Raw genomic sequence first — 19,347 nt, 5'->3', positions numbered from 1 at the left:
TTTTGTTCACTATGTTTTCATTGTTTGCAGCCACTCTTTCCAAGCAGGCTCCTTCCTTGTTGTTCTTTTGTTGGGACAGGTTTGTAGGATCTATTTGGACAGGTTTGTAGGATCTGACAGGTACAGCTCTTCACAGTGTGATGTTTTATCAACTTCTGTTTTTCTAATGGATTTGTTTTCAAATCTTTCAATGATTTAAATATCTTTTAACTAGAATTTTTCTATGTTCAGTGGGGATTTGGTTCCAGGACTCCTGTGGATACCAAAATCCATGGATGATCAAGTCTCATCATATAGTAAGTGTAGTAAAATGGTGTCCGTTATATCAAATGGCAAAAATCAAGATTTAATTGGTTGGACTGGGGGAGGGGAGGGATTTTAAAGTTATGGATGATTGAATCCATGGATACAGAGACTGACTAAACTTGTTTTAATTTCAGTAAGCTCTCTTAAGTACCTGATTTATGAGAAAGTAGAATATAAATGGATTAATGATGACTGAACTGGCACAGGGAAAGAAGAGAAAAATGAGAAAACAAAATACAAAATATCCCAGGTATTACTGAAATCCTTGCAGAACAGGACTGTGCTATCTACAGTAGAATCTCACTTATCCAACACTCGCTTATCCAACATTCTGGATTATGCAACGCATTTTTGTAGTCAATGTTTTCAATACATCGTGATATTTTGGTGCTAAATTTGTAAATACAGTAATTGCTACATAGCATTACTACGTATTGAACTACTTTTTCTGTCAAACTTGTTGTATAACATGATGTTTTGGTGCTTAATTTGTAAAATCATAACCTAATTTGATCTTTAATAGGCTTTTCCTTAATCCCTCCTTATTATCCAACATATTCGCTTATCCAACGTTCTACCGGCCCATTTATGTTGGATAAATGAGACTCTGCTGTACTTATGTTTTGTTATTTGTTTCTTTTAATATTTATGCTTTTTAAAAGGTTTACATTTTATGGATAGTTTAATTAGTTTTTAAATTCTGATTTTGTTATGTCTTTAGTTTGTTTTCTTTAGATGTTGCAAGCTACCATGAGTTACCGACTGAGAAAAAGATGGGAAATAAATCATCATCATCATCATCATCATCATCATCATCATCTTAATGATGGAGGCTGTCATTTTGTTTTGAAATAACCCGCTAAAGCTTGAGCTTGTTGCCTTTAATCACAAATAATCTGGATTTTTCTCCTTTATCTTCACAGAAAAATCTCCCAAATGTATGGCAATATAATCTATAAAATGAATGATATCAGTTTTATACTGAGGTTGGGGAAAAAATAAGTTTGAAATTACTACTCCAAGAATCTACCATCAGCCATGCAATCTTAGGGATTCTGGTACAGTAGTTCTGGTCCAAATGACTCAGGTTTCCCAGCTCCTTCTTTTGATACAACTATTGTCAGTTTTGGTGGTGCTTCCCAAAGATCATGAAGAACCAGCCCACAAAGGATTGAAACAAAGACTGAATCCATTCTCTGAGACTTTTATCTGACTTTTAAATAACAAAAGAGATTCAGATGCCAAAAAAAGAAACACAACTTCATGTTGACCATGCGAGTAAGAGCCAGATTAGTCTTTGCAAGGCATGGCAATGAAATCCTACCCCATCAAAGAACAAAGAGATATTTTTAAATTCTGGGATCTCACCCAGTTGGTGAAGCTGGAAACTACTTCCCAGGCTTTCCTTCAAAGATTGGGTAGGGCAGGGGGAACTACAGGATCTGGGGATTCGGAAACCCTTGGGTTATTATAACATACCATGTTTCCCCGAAAATAAGACAGTGTCTTATATTATTTTTTGCTCCCAAAGATGTGCTAGGTCTTATTTTTAGGGGATGTCTTATTTTTTCCATGAAGAAGAATTCACATTTATTGTTGAACAAAAAAATTAACATTTATTATATACTGTACAGTAGTTGTCATCACAAACCAACATAACCAAACCAGACAAACTATGACTCCTGACAATAATTTATTGTTACTACTGTATAAATATAAATAATATAACATTAATATATTATTACCATTATTTCCATGTACAATTGGTATGTGCATTTACCGATCCTGCAAGTTCTGGTGTTTTGTTTGGCGGGCGCCGGGCATGCTTCCAAACAAAAACTTTGCTAGGTCTTACTTTTGGGGGAGGCCTTATATTTAGCAATTCAGCAAAACCTCTACTAGGTCTTATTTTTTGGGGATGTCTTCTTTTCGGGGAAACAGGGTATGTACTGATGCAATTCAAAGTCTGTATATGAAAACAGTTTTTCATAGACTGACTTGTAATGTGTTTTGAACCATTATTAAAAAGCTGGTTTAATTTTTAAAGTCCTTAAAAGGCTTTGAACCAGACTGGCTTAATTATTGTTTTCTCCTCCCTGAGTCTAACATTGGCGACATTCCTGAGGGATCCAACTACCATTAGAAAGTGGGCGAGTAAAGATCTGATAAAGCAGGGTGTAAAACTCAAATAAACACATACACACACAAACACATATTAATTGTGCTTTGCATCATGTAACTACAGTAGAGTCTCACCTATCCAACATAAACAGGCCAGCAGAATGTTGGATAAGTGAATATGTTGGATAAGTGAATATGTTGGATAATAAGGAGAGATTAAGAAAAAGCCTATTAAACATCAAAATAGGTTATGATTTTACAAATTAAGCACCAAAACATCATGTTATACAACAAATTTGACAGAAAAAGTAGTTCATTACACATTAATGCTATGTAGCAATTACTGTATTTATGAATTTAGCACCAAAATATTACAATACACTGAAAACATTGACTACAAAAATGCGTTGGATAATCCAGAACGTTGGATAAGTGAGACTCTACTGTATTTTTAATGCTTTTATGGCCTTTAGAAAGAAGTGCATTTTAGAACACTGGAAGAAAATGGTCAACTGAATATCACCTATATTTTAACAAATGCACAATGACAATGTTGTTGTATGTTTTCCAGGCTGTATGGCCATGTTCCAGAAGTATTCTCTCCTGACGTTTTGCCCACATCTATGGCAGGCATCCTCACAAACTCTGAGGATGCCTGCCATAGATCTGGGTGAAACGTCAGAAGAGAATAGCCCAAGCCTAAGTCCCCATCATGCTCCTTCTCTGGTCTTCCTTGGCTCTCCTCCTTGCCCTCAATGGCAACGGCCCAAACAGTACCCCAGCCGAAACCAGGAGAGGAAGAGGAAGAGGAAGAAGAGGAAGAAGAGGAGAGCAAGGAGGAGGAGGAAGAGATCTCCAAAGGTGATCTAGTCCAACCCCCTTCAGCCAGGCAGGAATGCACAATCAACGCCTACCGTGTTTCCCCGAAAATAAGACAGTGTCTTATATTAATTTTTGCTCCCAAAGATGCTCTAGGACTTATTTTCAGGGGATGTCTTATTTTTCCATGAAGAAGAATTCACATTTATTGTTGAACAAAAAAAATGAACATTTATTATATACTGTACAGTAGTTGTCATCATTAAACCAGCATAACCAGACAAACTGAATCCTATCAAGAATTTCTTGTTACTACCAATATTTCCATGTACAACACTCAATGATACGTACATTTACCAATCTTGCATGCTCTGGTGTTCTGTTTGGTGGACATGCTTCCAAACAAAAACTTTGCTAGGTCTTACTTTCGGGGGAGGCTTTATATTTAGCAAGTTAGCAAAACCTCTAGTAGGTCTTATTTTCTGGGGATGTCTTATTTTAGGGGAAACAGGGTATGAGGTCCCTCTGGCTCACAGGCGTTGATTAAGTAGCTCTTGCTGGCCATCCAGCCTCTGTTTAAAAACTTCCAGAGATTTAATCACTGTTGGAGTGCAGTGCTGGTCCTGTTAAAGTGTAGATACTGTTATAACTTATATACTGTATATACTCGTGTATAAGCCTAGTTTTTCAGCCCTTTTTTAGGGCTGAAAAAGCTCCCCTCGGCTTATACTCAAGTGAGGATCCTGGCTGGCTTATGTTTGGGTTGGCTTATACTCAAGTATATAGGTAATCAGATTTAGATCATCTTATCTTATTAAAGGTATTATTATTATTATTATTATCATCATCATCATAAATTACAATTTTATGCAAACATTCAAAAACATTTAACCTACTGATGCCTCAAATAATGTAATTTTATTAGTATCTATATTTATTTTTATTTTTGAAATTTGCCAGTAGCTGCTGCATTTCGCACCCTCGTCTTATACTCGAGTCAATAGGTTTTCACAGTTTTTGTGATAAAATTAGGTGCCTCGGCTTATATTCAGGTCGGCTTATACTCGAGTATATATGGTAATTTGCACAACTTGTTGATTGAGTTGCAGTAATAAAACACACATTGTATAAAACTCTTATAATGGATTGGTTTAACTTCCAGTTTGCTAGTAAAACTGAATTACTGTGTTGCGAAAGGAGGTATGTGTAAAAAGCATGTCACCCACTTGAAAAGTTTGGAAAGCTCTGACATAGAGATTAATAGAGTGAACTCCTCTCTAGGAATCTTCCAGCAGAGGTTAAACAAAACAGTTTATTCAAGGTTAAGGAATCCCGGTGGCAAAGTGTGTTAAAGCGCTGAGCTACTGAACTTGCAGACCGAAAGGTCCCAGGTTCAAATCCCGGGAGCAGAGTGAGCGCCCGCTGTTAGCTCCAGCTTCTGTCAACCTAGCAGTTTGAAAACATGCCAATGTGAGTAGATCAAGGTAATGGCGCTCCATGCAGTCATGCCGGCCACATGACCTTGGAGGTGGCTACGGACAACGCCGGCTCTTCGGCTTAGAAATGGAGATGAGCACCAACCCCCAGAGTCAGACATGACTGGACTTAACATCAGGGGAAACCTTTACCTTTTACCTTATTCAAGGTTTACTCACTTTAACAGCAGTTTTGCACCCCAACCGTAGTGAATATGACGGGCATGCTGTGTTCTATTCTATAAGCTATTCAATTACTAGAAGTGTACCATTCATGCACAGAAAGTCACCTTTGAACCCCATCAATTATACACACAAAATTGCAGAAACACAAGAACCCCATTTTTTAAAAAATCTCTGCAAACAACTCCCCCTTTCTTCAGTCTCTATACTAGGAGAAAGACAGGATAAAATAAGGTAAAGAAATAAAATAAATGTAACATCATAACCAAGGAGGAGAAAAAGAAGCAGCTGTAGCAGACAATACATAACAGGGATTTTACCTTGGGAGGTTGATACTGAAACCGACGGCAGTTGTACTGGAGAAAAACTGATGCCTCCATTAAGGAGCTGACCACCGGTTGCCAAATTAGGAAGCTGAACAACACCGTATTGGTTTATTTGGACAGGAGCCGTAAAAGCAACCACAGAGCTGCTGTCTTGTGGAGCTATGGCTTCTTCACTTTCTTCCCGTTTCACCTCCATGCTAGGTATCAGTCCCGGGAAAGAGATAGGGACAGAACTGGGGCTGTAGGTTGTCGTTGTTGACGATGAAGATGAGGCTATTGAGTTGGCCAAGGAAGTCTGGATGATTTTGAAGTCTTTCACGTCTTCCGGAGAAGGGGCTAAAATGTCCGTCATGGAAACACCATTGCTCAACTCATTTGGGGATGGTTTTGGTGGAGTGGAAGACAAGGCCTGTGAGGTCCCCACATTAAGCCCATTGAGGAGGACGCCGTTGGGTCCTTGGATGAAAGACGTGCCATTAAGAAAAACGGGAGAAGGACTGGAAGGCACCAAGTTTCCATTCAACAGGACTCCAGAAGAGCTTAAAGATATTTTGGAGTTTCCGAGCTGTTGCATGTAGACTGGCTCCATATGGCTAGGAAGGGTTAAGCCAGCAGTGCCGTCTGAAGTGCCGACCAGAGAATGTGGAGATAAGTCCTCTTGGCCCTTACTGGACTCATCTTCTGTGCTGGGGTTGCCATCTGACTCGCTACAGGGAAGAAAGAAAAAAATGTGACTTTACATGGCATCTCTAAAAGATCCCAAAACGGAGTGGTAGTGCAGATGGCAGTGGTTGTTATTGGTATTCAATTTATATTAAATAATGTTATACAGTCTTAACTTGAGAAAGAAGTTCCAGAGCCCAGGAGCAGCTATTGAGAAGGCCATGCCTCTCACGTTCCTACCAGATATCCCTGTGAAGGTAATAGGACAGACCTTCACATGTCTCCACAGACAATATCAAAACACAATCAGGCTCATACTCAAGCATTTGAATCTTCTCCCATGGGGGAAAATGCCTTGACATATTAAGAACTATAAATACATTTAGGCTATCTCTGCTTTTAAAAAAACTATTTAATAATGGGAATACACACCATGGGTGGTTTCAATGTTAGTTAGGTGATTATTCTGCTTCAGGTTTTAATCTAAACCTAAAGAAGGGACCTCGTGGACCACTGAGTCCAACCCGGTGTTCAATGCAAGATCTCAAGCAAAAGCATTCCCCAGCAGGTAGCTGTCCAGTCTCTTTTGAGCAGTGGTTCTCAACCTGTGGGTCTCCAGATGTTTTGGCCTTCAACTCCCAGAAATTCTAGCCAGTGTACCAGCTGTTAGGATTTTTGGGAGTTGAAGGCCAAAACATCTGGGGACCCACAGGTTGAGAACCACTGCTTTTGAGTATTATCCAGATAAATGGACATCACCACATCTCTAGGCAATTGATTCCATCACTATCAGTAAATTAAATCAAAACTATTCCCCTGTAACTTCAGACCACTAGACCTGGCCCTACAGGCCTGTCCCATCCTCTCTGCGGCAGCCTTTTTGGGATTTAAAGACTGAAATCATGTTACCCTTCAATCGTCTCTTCACAAGGGATGTCACCTAAGGATTCCTAGAGAGCTGCTGTAATAATAATAATAATAATAATAATAATAATAATAATAACAACAGCAACAATAATAACTTTATTCTTGTATCCCACCCCATCTCCCCGAAGGGACTCGGGGCGGCTCACATGGAGACCAAGCCCAAAATACACCACAAAATACAACAACAAGGTAAAATTAAAGCATATAAACATATAAAATCAAAGGCATATAAATTACAATAAAAACATACTCACAATAACCAATAGCCTTCTAGGCGCAGTGAGCATAATCAGGATTGGGGGTAAGGAAGATTTATTTATGTGCAATACCTTGCAACCTCTGAGTTGGGTGAGAATAAATTGCAATAGCTGGGCATAGATGGAGGTGAAAGGACACCTTCAGTTTGTGCCGAATCGATCAAACAAATTTTGTGGTTTCCCCTCTTTTGTGGGGGTTCTGCACCCCCTAATTTCCATAAAAGTGGGGGTCTACTTATACTAGTCTCACCTTGTCTCTAACTTCACTCTCCCTCCTTTTAAAAAGTGAAAATCTGAAGAGGCAACCACCTGCTAAACACAGGAGCTCTTAACATCAGTGCCTTTCAAACTAGTGGTCCCTAGGATGATGCCAGTCTCTTAGACAGTTACCACTGGAGATGTTCCAGGAAAGAGAAAAAAAACTGTAGCCAATGGGCACACATATAGTGCGAATCCCTGGGAATACATTGGTGGTCTCCATAATCAAATAGCTCAAGAAGCATTGCTCTAAGAGATCTGGAATTCTGAAAAACCACACTGAGAGTCTCCAGATGTAATGATGAATTATATATTCCCAAAGAAGGCTTAGGACTATTGGAATCAGGCGGGAGCCCTAATGTGAACTCATTCCAGCAAAAAGAAGCCGAGATAATTTCTTCTCCCATCACTCACTCTCACCCTTGGGTGGAATAACATTACGGTGCAAATACTGCAGAATCAGTGCAGGCTGTCCATCAAACAGCACTTTGGCATCCAAATGGTTCATGAAAATGATACACAAGTTATATTAATTACAGAGAGTTGAAACGTGCCCTCCAGGTCCTATTTCTAGAGCAGTCTAACATGTTTAATGCAAATGTAATGAAAGGAAAGATACAGGCTGACGCCAACCTTTCTGTCTGCTGCTAAATGCCTTTGAAAGGGGCACAAATGGATTGGCACCACCGAGTAGCTGTTTGGCACAATATTGGAGGTACTAACAAGTTCTTACTATTTCATCTGCAATTGCAAAATTTTCTAGGATCTACTATTAAGCAATTTCTAATCGAGGACTCGCAAACCCAGCCTATTTTCTTGGGATAAGAAGAGGTTGCCAAGAGCTGTTTAGATGTTGGCTGGTGAATTCTGGGTATTGGAATACAAAAACAATAGTTCATATTTTTCCAATCTCTAATCGTATCTTCCACAGTGGCCAACCAACTTCTTCTGTTGAAGTTTACAAGCTAAGTATGATTGCAATAAATGTTTACGTGTCTCCTTGCTCTCTGGAATCCTGTTTCCTGAAGTTATGCAAACTCACAGAAGCTGTGCAACGTTTAATTTAGAAAGAGCAAATCATCTCAGTTTTAGAAGCTGAGTTTTTAAAGGCATGTTGCCACATAAAGAACGTCATAGTTTTGAAGACAAAGCAGATATTTCTTGATTTTTTTAAAAAAATGACATTTGTTTCTACTAATAATTTTGATTAATTTTAGGAAATCGTAAATATATATACATGAGTTCATTTGACAAACATGTTGATATATAGATTTCAAATCCCTTCCTCTTTATTGATATATTTTAATATGTATTGAATGTATGTATGTATGCATGCATACATGTACGTGTACGTGTGTGTGTATCTTGAATCACCCTCCATATTTGTAGGATAAATATTTGTGAATGTAGTTATTTGCAGAATATTGTACGTAATCATATCTCTGCTGTGCTATATCCGGTCAAGTGCCAAATCATATTGCTTGCAATATATTTCCTTTTAAATGGAGATGTTAGTACTGAACTCTAGGAACTTCAGGGATTGCTATGTCACAGAGATAAAAACATCAGCAGAAAGGAGTAAATGTGTTAACTGTTATTGAACTAAATAATTTAATTTAATTATATTTCCATTACATGGAAGACAAATTCATCCATTTCTTTTATATTGCATTACCATTTAAGGTTATGTTAAAAGCCTAACCAGCGTGAAGCCTAAAAACAACATTCAGGATGTTGCTCTCCAGCTCTTCTGTCCCAGTCTTGATTCTGGGACAGAAGTAGATGAAAGAAAATAACAACATGGATGTTTTTTTAAACAACTCAATTTTTTATCTGTTTCACCAAAATCCCTTCACTTGCCTACTTTAAAATCTCATTTCCTTAGCCTGCCCCTTGCTTTAGCTTACTGATTCCAATGTAAAGCCCCAGAGTTAAGAGCTTCGAAATTCAGTTTTCTAAAGAAGGTGAAGAAGTCCCTACCTACATGATATTTAGAGCTGAATTCATGTGTTGTCTATGCATTACATTTATATGTGATCTTTCTCTCATAATGGAACTCAAAATGGCTCACAAAACGACTCAGTTAAAAACAATAAAATTTTGAACACATCACAATAAGACAATTATTAACACTATTATATCTATATATATAAAAGAGTTATGGCATCATGGCGACCCACAAAACAACAAAACTACAGGCCCCCCAACCTCGAAATTTGACGACACAACCCATCATCCACGGCTCTAGGTTGATACAACAAAAAGAAAAGAAAAATAAAGTCCTAATTAGAGAGAGAGGAATAATTGCTTTTATCCAATTGCTGCCAGTTAGAAGGCTAAGCTCCTCCAACTTGGTCTCCTAGCAACCCAATAAAAAAATAATAAAAAACACTAAAAAAATAATTAAAAACACTAAAAAAATACAATAAAATACTATAACAACAGAAAATAACTAAAAATAATACAAGAAAATAATAAAATATAATAAATAAAAAGATAACTTACAATAAAATTAAATAAAAAATACAAATAACGTCAAATAAAAATTACACAACAATTTTTAACCAATACCACCACCACTTTGCCACAGCAACGCGTGGCCGGGCACAGCTAGTATATATATATATAAACTCAAAAGTTAAAAAATAAAGCACATCTGACTCATAAGACCACATGAGAGCCACTAGATGAAACCAAGATAAAGTCATAGAACTGGAAAGGACCTCATGGGCCACAGAGTCCAACCCTCTGCTCAGTGCAAAATCTCCAACTAAAGGTTGTTCAGCCGCTTTTGAAGGCAATTAATTCCTTTTCCAAAGCATTCTAACTGTCAAGAAGTTCCTTCTAATGGTCAATCAAAATCCACTCTTTTGTATCTTCAAACCATTAGACTTGGTCCTTCAAGTCAGCAGAGAACAAACCAGCAACCTTCTCTCCACAACAGCCGTTGGGGTATTGAAAGAAGACATATGTTTTGTTCTCCATACTCGTATCCTTCTTGTTGCTCATCTCTGAACTTGCTCCAACTTGTTTATATCCTTAACATGAGGCATCCAGAACTGAATGTCTTCCAAGATCATCACCTTCCAAGCTGCCCTTACTAACCACCGTTACTAATTTCATTGGGTTTAAACCTTGGAATTAACTCAATTACCATACATTTTAAAAGATTCCTATAGCTATTTGTCTTTATTGAACAACTAGCCAACAAATATACAAGTTGCTTAAGTCTCTCTCTTCATTTTAGGTTTTTTATTTAAAAATGTCTAATCTATCAACAACTTTATCCATTTTATAGCTAGCCATCAGTATCTACACATTTTGCATCTGCAGATTCAACCATCCACAGCTTGAAACACACACACACACACACACACACACACACACACACACACATATATATATATATATATATATATACAGTAGAGTCTCACTTATCCAACGTAAACGGGCCGGCAGAACGTTGGGTAAGTGAATATGTTGGATAATAAGGAGAGATTAAGAAAAAACCTATTAAACATCAAATTAGGTTATGATTTTACAAATTAAGCACCAAAACATCATGTTATACAAAAAAATTGACAGAAAAAATAGTTCAATACGCAGTAATGCTATGTAGTAATTACTGTATTTATGAATTTAGCACCAAAATATCATGATATATTGAAAACATTGACTACAAAAATGTGTTGGATAATCCAGAATGTTGGATAAGCGAGTGTTGGATAAGTGAGACTCTACTGTATGTATACATACACACACACACACACACACACACATTCCAAAAGCTATTTTGTATACGGTACTGCATTTTACTATGCCATTGTATATAACAGGACTTGAGCATTCACAGATATTGTTATCTACTGAGGTTCCTGGAACTAAATCCCATTGTAATTAATTCATTGTAATCATTATTGATGATACCTTGAGTCTTTGAGTAAAACACACAATGTGACCTGAACACAACACCCCTTTCACAGCAAAGATGAGAAGATATTTTGCTTTCTTTTTTAAAGTAAAAAAAAAAACCTTGAACACAAGCAATTTTCCATTTAGGGTGGAAGAAGAAAAGCCTAATATTTGAATACTTTCCAGCACTTTATTTTTGGATAAGCTTGCAACTCCATTAAGAAGGGAAACAATGTTCCGGTTTTGCCAATGCATCTGATTGTGTTTGCAAAATGCCGCTGACACTGCTCCAAACACTGACAACAAGATGAACAATGAACTCTCAAAGTTTCCATAAACTTTTTAGGAGGTATCAACAGGGATTTGGCACTTGGAAATAGCTCACAGGTAACTTAACTCTAAATTCTCTTTAAATCCGGAACTACAGTAGACCCACTGAATCCATGGGATATATCTCTGTGTTGATTCACCTTTCAACATTTGATTGAGTGGGTCTATTCTAGCTGGGACTAATCAACAATGTCACCATTACGGTTTGTTGCCTAAGCACAAGCTGGACCAAGATATTTAGTCGTATCCCTTCACCACAAGTTAAGTCACAGAATTCCTGATTGTTGGCTAAGCTGGAGAAGGCTTCTGGGAGAGGAAGTCCAATAGAACTGAAAGACCAAATGTTGGAAACCATTAGAGAAATGCTCTGGCTCAGGATTGCAACTCCCAGGACTTCAAAGATGTAGCTATGGAAATTAAAGTGGGCAGAGATACTGCTCCTTTAGGGTGGAGGAATGTCACCAAGTATCACTTGTCACACAACTAGCTAGCAGTCAACACCACCTGAAAGTCCTTCTTCTACAAATCCATAAAAACGATAGAAGTCCTGACCCTGGTCACATCTGACAACCCAAACTGTAACTGTGTAGTGTGATAGTATGTACCACACTGTAGTGGCTCTCTGGAGTTTGAGGCAGGATACGCTAGAGACTGAACCTGAGATATTCTACATCAGAAGCATCAAGTGAAGTAGACTTTCACGAATAGTCTTTGCAGAATAAAACTTAAGAGATAGCGAAGTTTTAAACATACTGTATGGATATGGTTGCCAGATAAAATAAGAGAAAGGGCTTCTTCTCTTTAATTGTGGAAATTTCAGGACAACGAATCCTGTCTCTCATTTCACCTGACAACCAAAATGTGTTAGATGGGGAGAAGCGACAATACTGAAGAAAAAGGACTAACAGTGAATCTAGCCGAATCCATGGAGGTGGGTGACAGCCACAAACACATAAAGGGCTACAGATATTTAAATATTTTAATTTTGAGCTCTTTTTAGTGACACAAACATTTTAACTAAGAGGATTGCACAGCCCTTGCATCTAACTCATCTGCATTGTTATTTTTTAGAAAGGACTGCACGAAGTTCAAAAAGGAGGATTTGTCTAAAAGAGAACTATAAGTTTTGAGCATCATTAATTATCAATACAATCAGTTGCCAGTATAAGTTTTATGGTTGTTAATTGCCTTCAAGTCAACTTTGACTTATGGCAAGCCCAAGAATGAGAGATCTCCAAGGGCCTTTCCACACAGCCATATAACCCAGAATATCAAGGCAGACAATCTACAATATCTGCTTTGAACTAGATTATCTGAGTCCACACTGCCATATAATCCAGTTCAATGTGGATTTTATACAGTTGTGTGGAAGAGGCCCAAGTCATCCTATCATCAGCAGCCCTGCTCAGATCTTGCAAACTTGGAACACCCATGGCTTACTTGATTGAGTTCATCCACCTGGAATGAGGTCCATCCTCTACTGTTCTCAGACTGGAGACAAGTCTTTTTAGAATTCCTAACGGTTGATTTTTATAGTTGTAATCCTCTGAAGATGGACGTAAAGTATATTTCCAGGCCAAAATGCATTGGGCTATTTTCAAGAATGAAAAATATATTTGTACAGCATCCTGAGAATTTGTCTCTCTTCTGCATATTCCCAGTTCTCTTTGCTTTTTTCCAAAAGAAAATTGACGAGTGATGATGTAAATTAAATATAAGCACCAACACAAGCTAAACATGAATCAACAGTGAGATGGACTGACCAAAAAGCCAATGTAATCCTGAGTTGCAACAAAAGGGGCAAAATGTCCAGATCAAGTGAAGTGGTAAGGCTGTTGTATTCCACTTTGGCCACACCTCACATGGAACACTGTGTCCAGATCTGGACAATCCTGTCAAATGTGTTGAAAGAAGGGCAGCCAAGATAAGCAATGGTCTGGAAACCAATCATTATGAGGAATGCCTTGGGAAGTTGGGTTTGTTGAGCATGGAAAAGAAAAGACTGAAATAATAACAATAACAACAATAATAATAATGTATTTATACCCACTTTTTCTTTCCACAAAGGAGATTCAAAGCGTCATTCAAAGGAGATTCAAAAAGATGACAACAGTTTTTTAAATATCTGACAGGATGTTGTGCAGAATATGGAATGGGCTTGCGTTCTGCTGCTCCAGAAACTAGAACTCAAGCCAATGGATTCTAATTACAAGAAATAAGACTCTACCTAAACACTGACTATAAAACCTGTCTGACAGTGGAAAGACTACCATGGTGGGGATGGTGGGCTTTCCTTCTTTAGAGGTCTTTAAAGAGATTGGATAAGAATCTTTCATGAGTGCATTTCTGTGTTGCAGGGGTTGAGTCTTTCAACTCTAAGACCCTATGATTCTACAAAATGCACCCCAAAATAAGCAAAACTCATTTTTGTTACATCTTGTCTTTTGACATCTCTATTATAAGGGTTTTTTTGGCAAGATTTACTCAAATGTAGTTTGCTTTTGCCTTCCTTTAAGGCAGAAGTGTCAATTCCCTTTTCACCAAAGGCTACATCGGCCTCATAGTTGCCTTCAAAAGGTCATCTGTAATTGTAAGACTGTATAAATGTAACTCTATTGCCCTGGCATTGAAAGTCTCATGAGCCACATAAAATGACACAGTGGGCCAGATTCAGGCCATGGACCTTGTATTTGACACGTGTGCTCTAAGGCTTAGAATCAGTCTGTTCTCGAGAGTCATTCAATTTTTGACAGGGAAAACAAAGAAGGCTAGTGTGCCACCAAAGTTAAGCATTATTGACTTGTCCCTAGCTTACAAAGCTCACTGTAACTTTCAGCCTAATCTACTTAAAAGTGTTATTTGCAAGACAAAATTTGCAAGGAAAGATTGACAAAAGTGGAATAAGGGACACAAGGAGAAAGAGATACTTTAAGAGCATAATATAGGAATACACTTAAGAGTGGTATGTTTTCACCCAATATCTCAGAAACATACAATATTATTAGTTTAGTTGTTATTGTGTGTCCTCAAGGCATTTCTTATGGTGACCCTAAGTTGAACAAAACATGTGTTCAGAGAAGGGTTATTCAATCATTCATTGAATTCATATCCTGCCTTTCTTCCAAGATGGGATTCAAGGCAGCTTACAACAATTTAAAAAGATCAGACTAAATGTTAATTTACAAAAATTGTGTGTCCTAGTCAAATGATCAGACTATTACACCAGAACTGTTTAAACTGTGTGTTGCAACATATTAGTGTGTTTGCTGAAGTACATAGGTGTGTCACACAAACAAGACGCCTCCGAGCCTTTGTGAAATAAGCAATAAATCATCTATTTTTAAAAATATAATTGAAAGGATTCCAGGAGATATTATGTGTCTCTACACATTTTAGTATTACAGTGTATTTATCTGTCTGTATTTCTTATTAAGGGTTGGTTTACTAGTAAAACTGAATTACCGTGTTGTGAAATGACGCATGTCTAAAAAGTGTGTCCCCCTTGTGAAATGTTTGGAAAACTCTGTACTCCACCATATTTATTTATTTCTCACATTTATATCCTGCCCTTCTCACCCGAAGGGACTCAGGGCGGCTTACAACAGTGGCAACAATTAGATGCCCATAAAAACCAATATAAAACAGCACATATTCACTCTTATCAGAATATATTTTTTTCTTGAAAGAAAAAGAGAATTCAGCCTTCAACCTGATCAGAATTTGAGATAATTACTTTACTGAATGCAGCTCCGAGAGTCTAGGATGGCCATTTAAAAAATGCCAAAAGACATTTCTCTCTCTAAAAATCAAACGGTCCTATTTTTAAAGAATTTAAGGTTAACATTTTTAAAAAGTTATCAGCAATGCAATCTTCCAGAGTTACAGGCTATAATTCCAATGCAGTCATTCTTAAAATAACCTTGCATTAATTCTATTTTTAAACCAGGGCTTGGAGGAAATTACATTTCAGTCCTAAAGGAACTTTACCAGTTTTTAGACCTTATACATAATGTTTGTTATGAATTCAGCTTTCCACATTTGTTGGGGTGAGGGGCACAGGACTCTTGAGAAATGAAAAAATGCAAATTAAAAAATGAGAGTTTTCTTTAGCCTAAGGCCCCTTCCATACAGCTGAATAAAATCCCACATTATCTGCTTTGAACTGGGATATATGGCAGTGTGGACTCAGATATTATGGGTTTTTCTGCCTTGATATTCTGGATTATATGGCTATGTCGAAGGACCCTAAGTGGAATGACTCTATGTCAGTAGTTCCCAACTTGTGGTCCATGGACCACGAGTGGTCCCCAAGAACTAAAATATGGTCCGCGGCTTCGCTGTTACTACATTGTTGCAATGAGAGTGACTGGTCTCATGAAACCCTCTTATAGTGCTGAGGCAACGGGGATGTCAGGAGGGGAGAAACTGACTACCCACGAAAGGCACAAGAACAAGCCTCCTGACTGCTGCCTCTCCTCCTCTTCCCTTCCCCTGAGCGGAGCCGTTCCATGTGGCGCCTGGAAACGGGGGTGCCTCTGTGTCTTTGTTTTTAGGCCTGTTCCTGGCATTATTTGGGGTGCTGATTCAGAAAATTGCATTGTATAGACCATATCAGCTCTAGATTATTAAATATGGTTTTCTGTGGGCGAGCAGATGGTGACTATTGGATGGAATATGTTCTGTATCAGAAACTAGAGATGATGTGGTCTATCCAATGCAATTTTCTGAATCAGCACCCCAGAGAACCAAACCGAATCTAAAGTTGACCAAAAGCTGATTCGTAACTCTTTTGATAATAATGTTGGAGAGAGGTCCCTGATCAAGCGGTTCCTGGTCAAAAAAAGGCTGGGAGCCACTGGTCTAGGTCCTTTAGCATGGCTATGGTCAAGGTCCAGAAGAAGCTGACCGCAGAATTGCACCCATAGAATTGCACCAGGGAACCTAGAAATACCAAAGCAAACATTTTAATCGAATCCAAAACTAATCAGATTTGCAAAAATCAAACCCCCAAATGTTGAGGGCCACAATTCTGATGGATTCATAGATACTTCCAATGAGCCTTTCACCAATGTGGTCGAAGATTAAATAGGCAATGAACACTAAATCTCCTCACACTTTAACTGGCACCCCTGACTTGATTATTAACAATCTGGGTGATAAAGCCACCTGAAGCAAGTCAAACCCAGACACAATCCTGCCAAAATGCCTTCTCATATCAAACATGCCTGTAAGCAATTTGTGTTAAACAATTTTAAACAGGAACAAAACTTTAAAAAAAAACATGTACTTAACAGATACAGATCATGCATAAAATATATTTGGCTTTGTTTCCAGGTGCTTTGAAAAGCAAGAGTAGGAGCCATTTCTTTTAAGATCCAGGACATTAAACATTTAGAAAATCATTCTTAATTATTTATTCAAACATTTTAAATGGGTCTTTATCCTTACATTTTAGTGCTTTAGCTCTATTTCCACTCTGGCCTCTTCATCCAGTCAATTTTAACTTGTGAATTTTAACCTGCATTTTAGCAGTGAACAGTAATCACTGATTGCTATTAATCTATGATACTATTAGTAATCACTGATTACTAAAATCTATTTTAAGAGTTTTTTTGTTCTATCTTTCTGTTTTAACCATGTGGTACCCCATCTTGAGCAGCAAGTAGCTTATTATTATTATTATTATTATTATTATTATTATTATTATTATTATTATTACTGTAGAAACAGAGCTAAAGCACTAACATATTATTACCAATTTTGGGTTGCTGTGAGTTTGCCGGGCTGCCTTGCCATGTTCCAGAAGCAGTCTCTCCTGACGTTTCGCCCACATCTATGGCAGGCACCCTCACTTGGAAACTAGGCAAGTGAGGTTTATGTATCTGTGGAAGGTCCAGGGTAGGAGAAAGAGGCAAGCAATTAATCACCTTGATTAGCATTGAAAAACCTTGCCACTTCAAAGCCTGGCTTAGATGTGGGCGAAACGTCAGGAGAGAATGCTTTTTGGAACATGGCCATACAGCCCGGAAAACTCACAACAACCCAGTGATTCCAGCCATGAAATCCTTCATCAACATATTACCAATTGTGTTTCATCTCTTTTAATCAGCAGAGGAAGACCATGGACAAGAGCACAGACAAACTTCATAAGGGAAACAAGTTTATAGCACCAAATGATGATGATGACAATAAAGAGTATGTTGATGATGATACTAACAACAACAACAGCAATACAGTTTTGAGAACCCATAAGTTTGCAATAATTGCTGCCTGTCCAATCTTCTGCATGATACAACCTGTCTTTGGTGGTACCCCTACTTTTGTATATGAACACACACACACTCCAAGGTGTATGCACTCCAAGGGCAGAAAGGGGCTGCCTCAACACAACTGTGCCCTTGCTAGAAGATGAAGCCTTGAGGCTTCCTTTTAAGATAAACCACCAGCACCACAACAAAACAGCAGCCTTTCCTGCTCTGCGGAAAAAAGAAAGAGGGCAAAGGGATGATGGCGGTAAACTCCAAGGAGGAGTGGAATGTGCCGTGGGCAGGCAAGTCAGGCCACCTCACCTGGCTGCTTCCAGGCAGTCAAATAAATAACCCAAAAGAGGCCTCCTTTTTGCAACTTACTTTTCCCTTTCCCTCCTTTCAAGGATCCCACATTAGACAAGAAGCAGACGGACCTTTCCCAATTGATCTGCTGCAAAAGACAGCACACTTAGTCCTCCATATTTGCGGATCTGAATTTTGCAGTTCTGATTATTCATAGACTTGATTAATATGTTTTTTCCTAGAAATCTCTAGGTCCTTCAATGCAACTCTGTGGTCAACTCCCTTTGGTCATACCGGTCCTTCTCTAGATCCTCCAGTGAGATCCTAGTACAGTGATGGCCAACCTATGACACGCGTGTCAGCAATGACACGCCTAACCATTTTTGCTGACACGCTGCTGCATGCAGATTGATTGGATGACTATGTCTTTTGTGGCCAAATTTGGTGTGATTTGGTCCAGTGTTTTTGTTGTTTACTCCATGGGAATTATGCACATTACATATATATACAGTAGATTCTCACTTATCCAACACTCGCTTATCCAACGTTCTGGATTATCCAACGCATTTTTGTAGTCAATGTTTTCAATAAATCGTGATATTTTGGTGCTAAATTTGTAAATACAATAATTATTACATAGCATTATTTCGTATTGAATTACTTTTTCTGTCAAATTTGTTGTATAACATGATGTTTTGGTGCTTAATTTGTAAAATCATAACCTAATTTGATGTTTAATAGGCTTTTCCTTAATCCCTCCTTATTATCCAACATATCCGCTTATCCAACGTTCTGCCGGCCCGTTTATGTTGGATAAGTGAGACTCTACTGTATATATATATATATAAAGGTAAAGGTTTCCCCTGACGTTAAGTCCAGTCATGTCTGACCCTGGGGGTTGGTGCTCATCTCCATTTCTAAGCTGAAGAGCCAGCATTGTCCATAGACACCTCCAAGGTCATGTGGCCGGCATGACTGCATGGAGTGCCGTTACCTTCCCGCCGGAGCGGTACCTATTGATCTACTCACATTTGCATGTTTTCAAACTGCTAGGTTGGCAGGAGCTGGGGCTAACAGTGGGCGCTCAAGCCACTCCCGGGATTTGAACCTGGGACCTTTCGGTCTGCAAGTTCAGCAGCTCAGCACTTTAACACAATGCGCCCCCACCAGGGGCTATATATATATATATATATATATATATATATATATATATATATAT

At 38.2% G+C, this 19,347-nt stretch overlaps 1 protein-coding gene across 1 annotated transcript in view; it reads right to left on the bottom strand.

Annotated features, from left to right (window-relative positions):
- LOC100557441 (homeobox protein SIX4) overlaps positions 1 to 19,347 on the bottom strand; it is a gene marked incomplete at its 5' end in the record, with an annotated part of 37,270 nt that overhangs the window by 6,688 nt on the left and 11,235 nt on the right. The window contains 1 exon segment of the mRNA XM_062967514.1: positions 5,225 to 5,937. Coding sequence (XP_062823584.1) covers positions 5,225 to 5,937 — 713 coding nt within the window.

Source organism: Anolis carolinensis, chromosome 1, assembly GCF_035594765.1.
Source record: "Anolis carolinensis isolate JA03-04 chromosome 1, rAnoCar3.1.pri, whole genome shotgun sequence".
Taxonomy (NCBI): Eukaryota; Metazoa; Chordata; class Lepidosauria; order Squamata; family Dactyloidae; genus Anolis; species Anolis carolinensis.
Note: the sequence above shows the minus strand (reverse complement) of the source record. Positions and strands in the feature narration are given on the sequence as shown.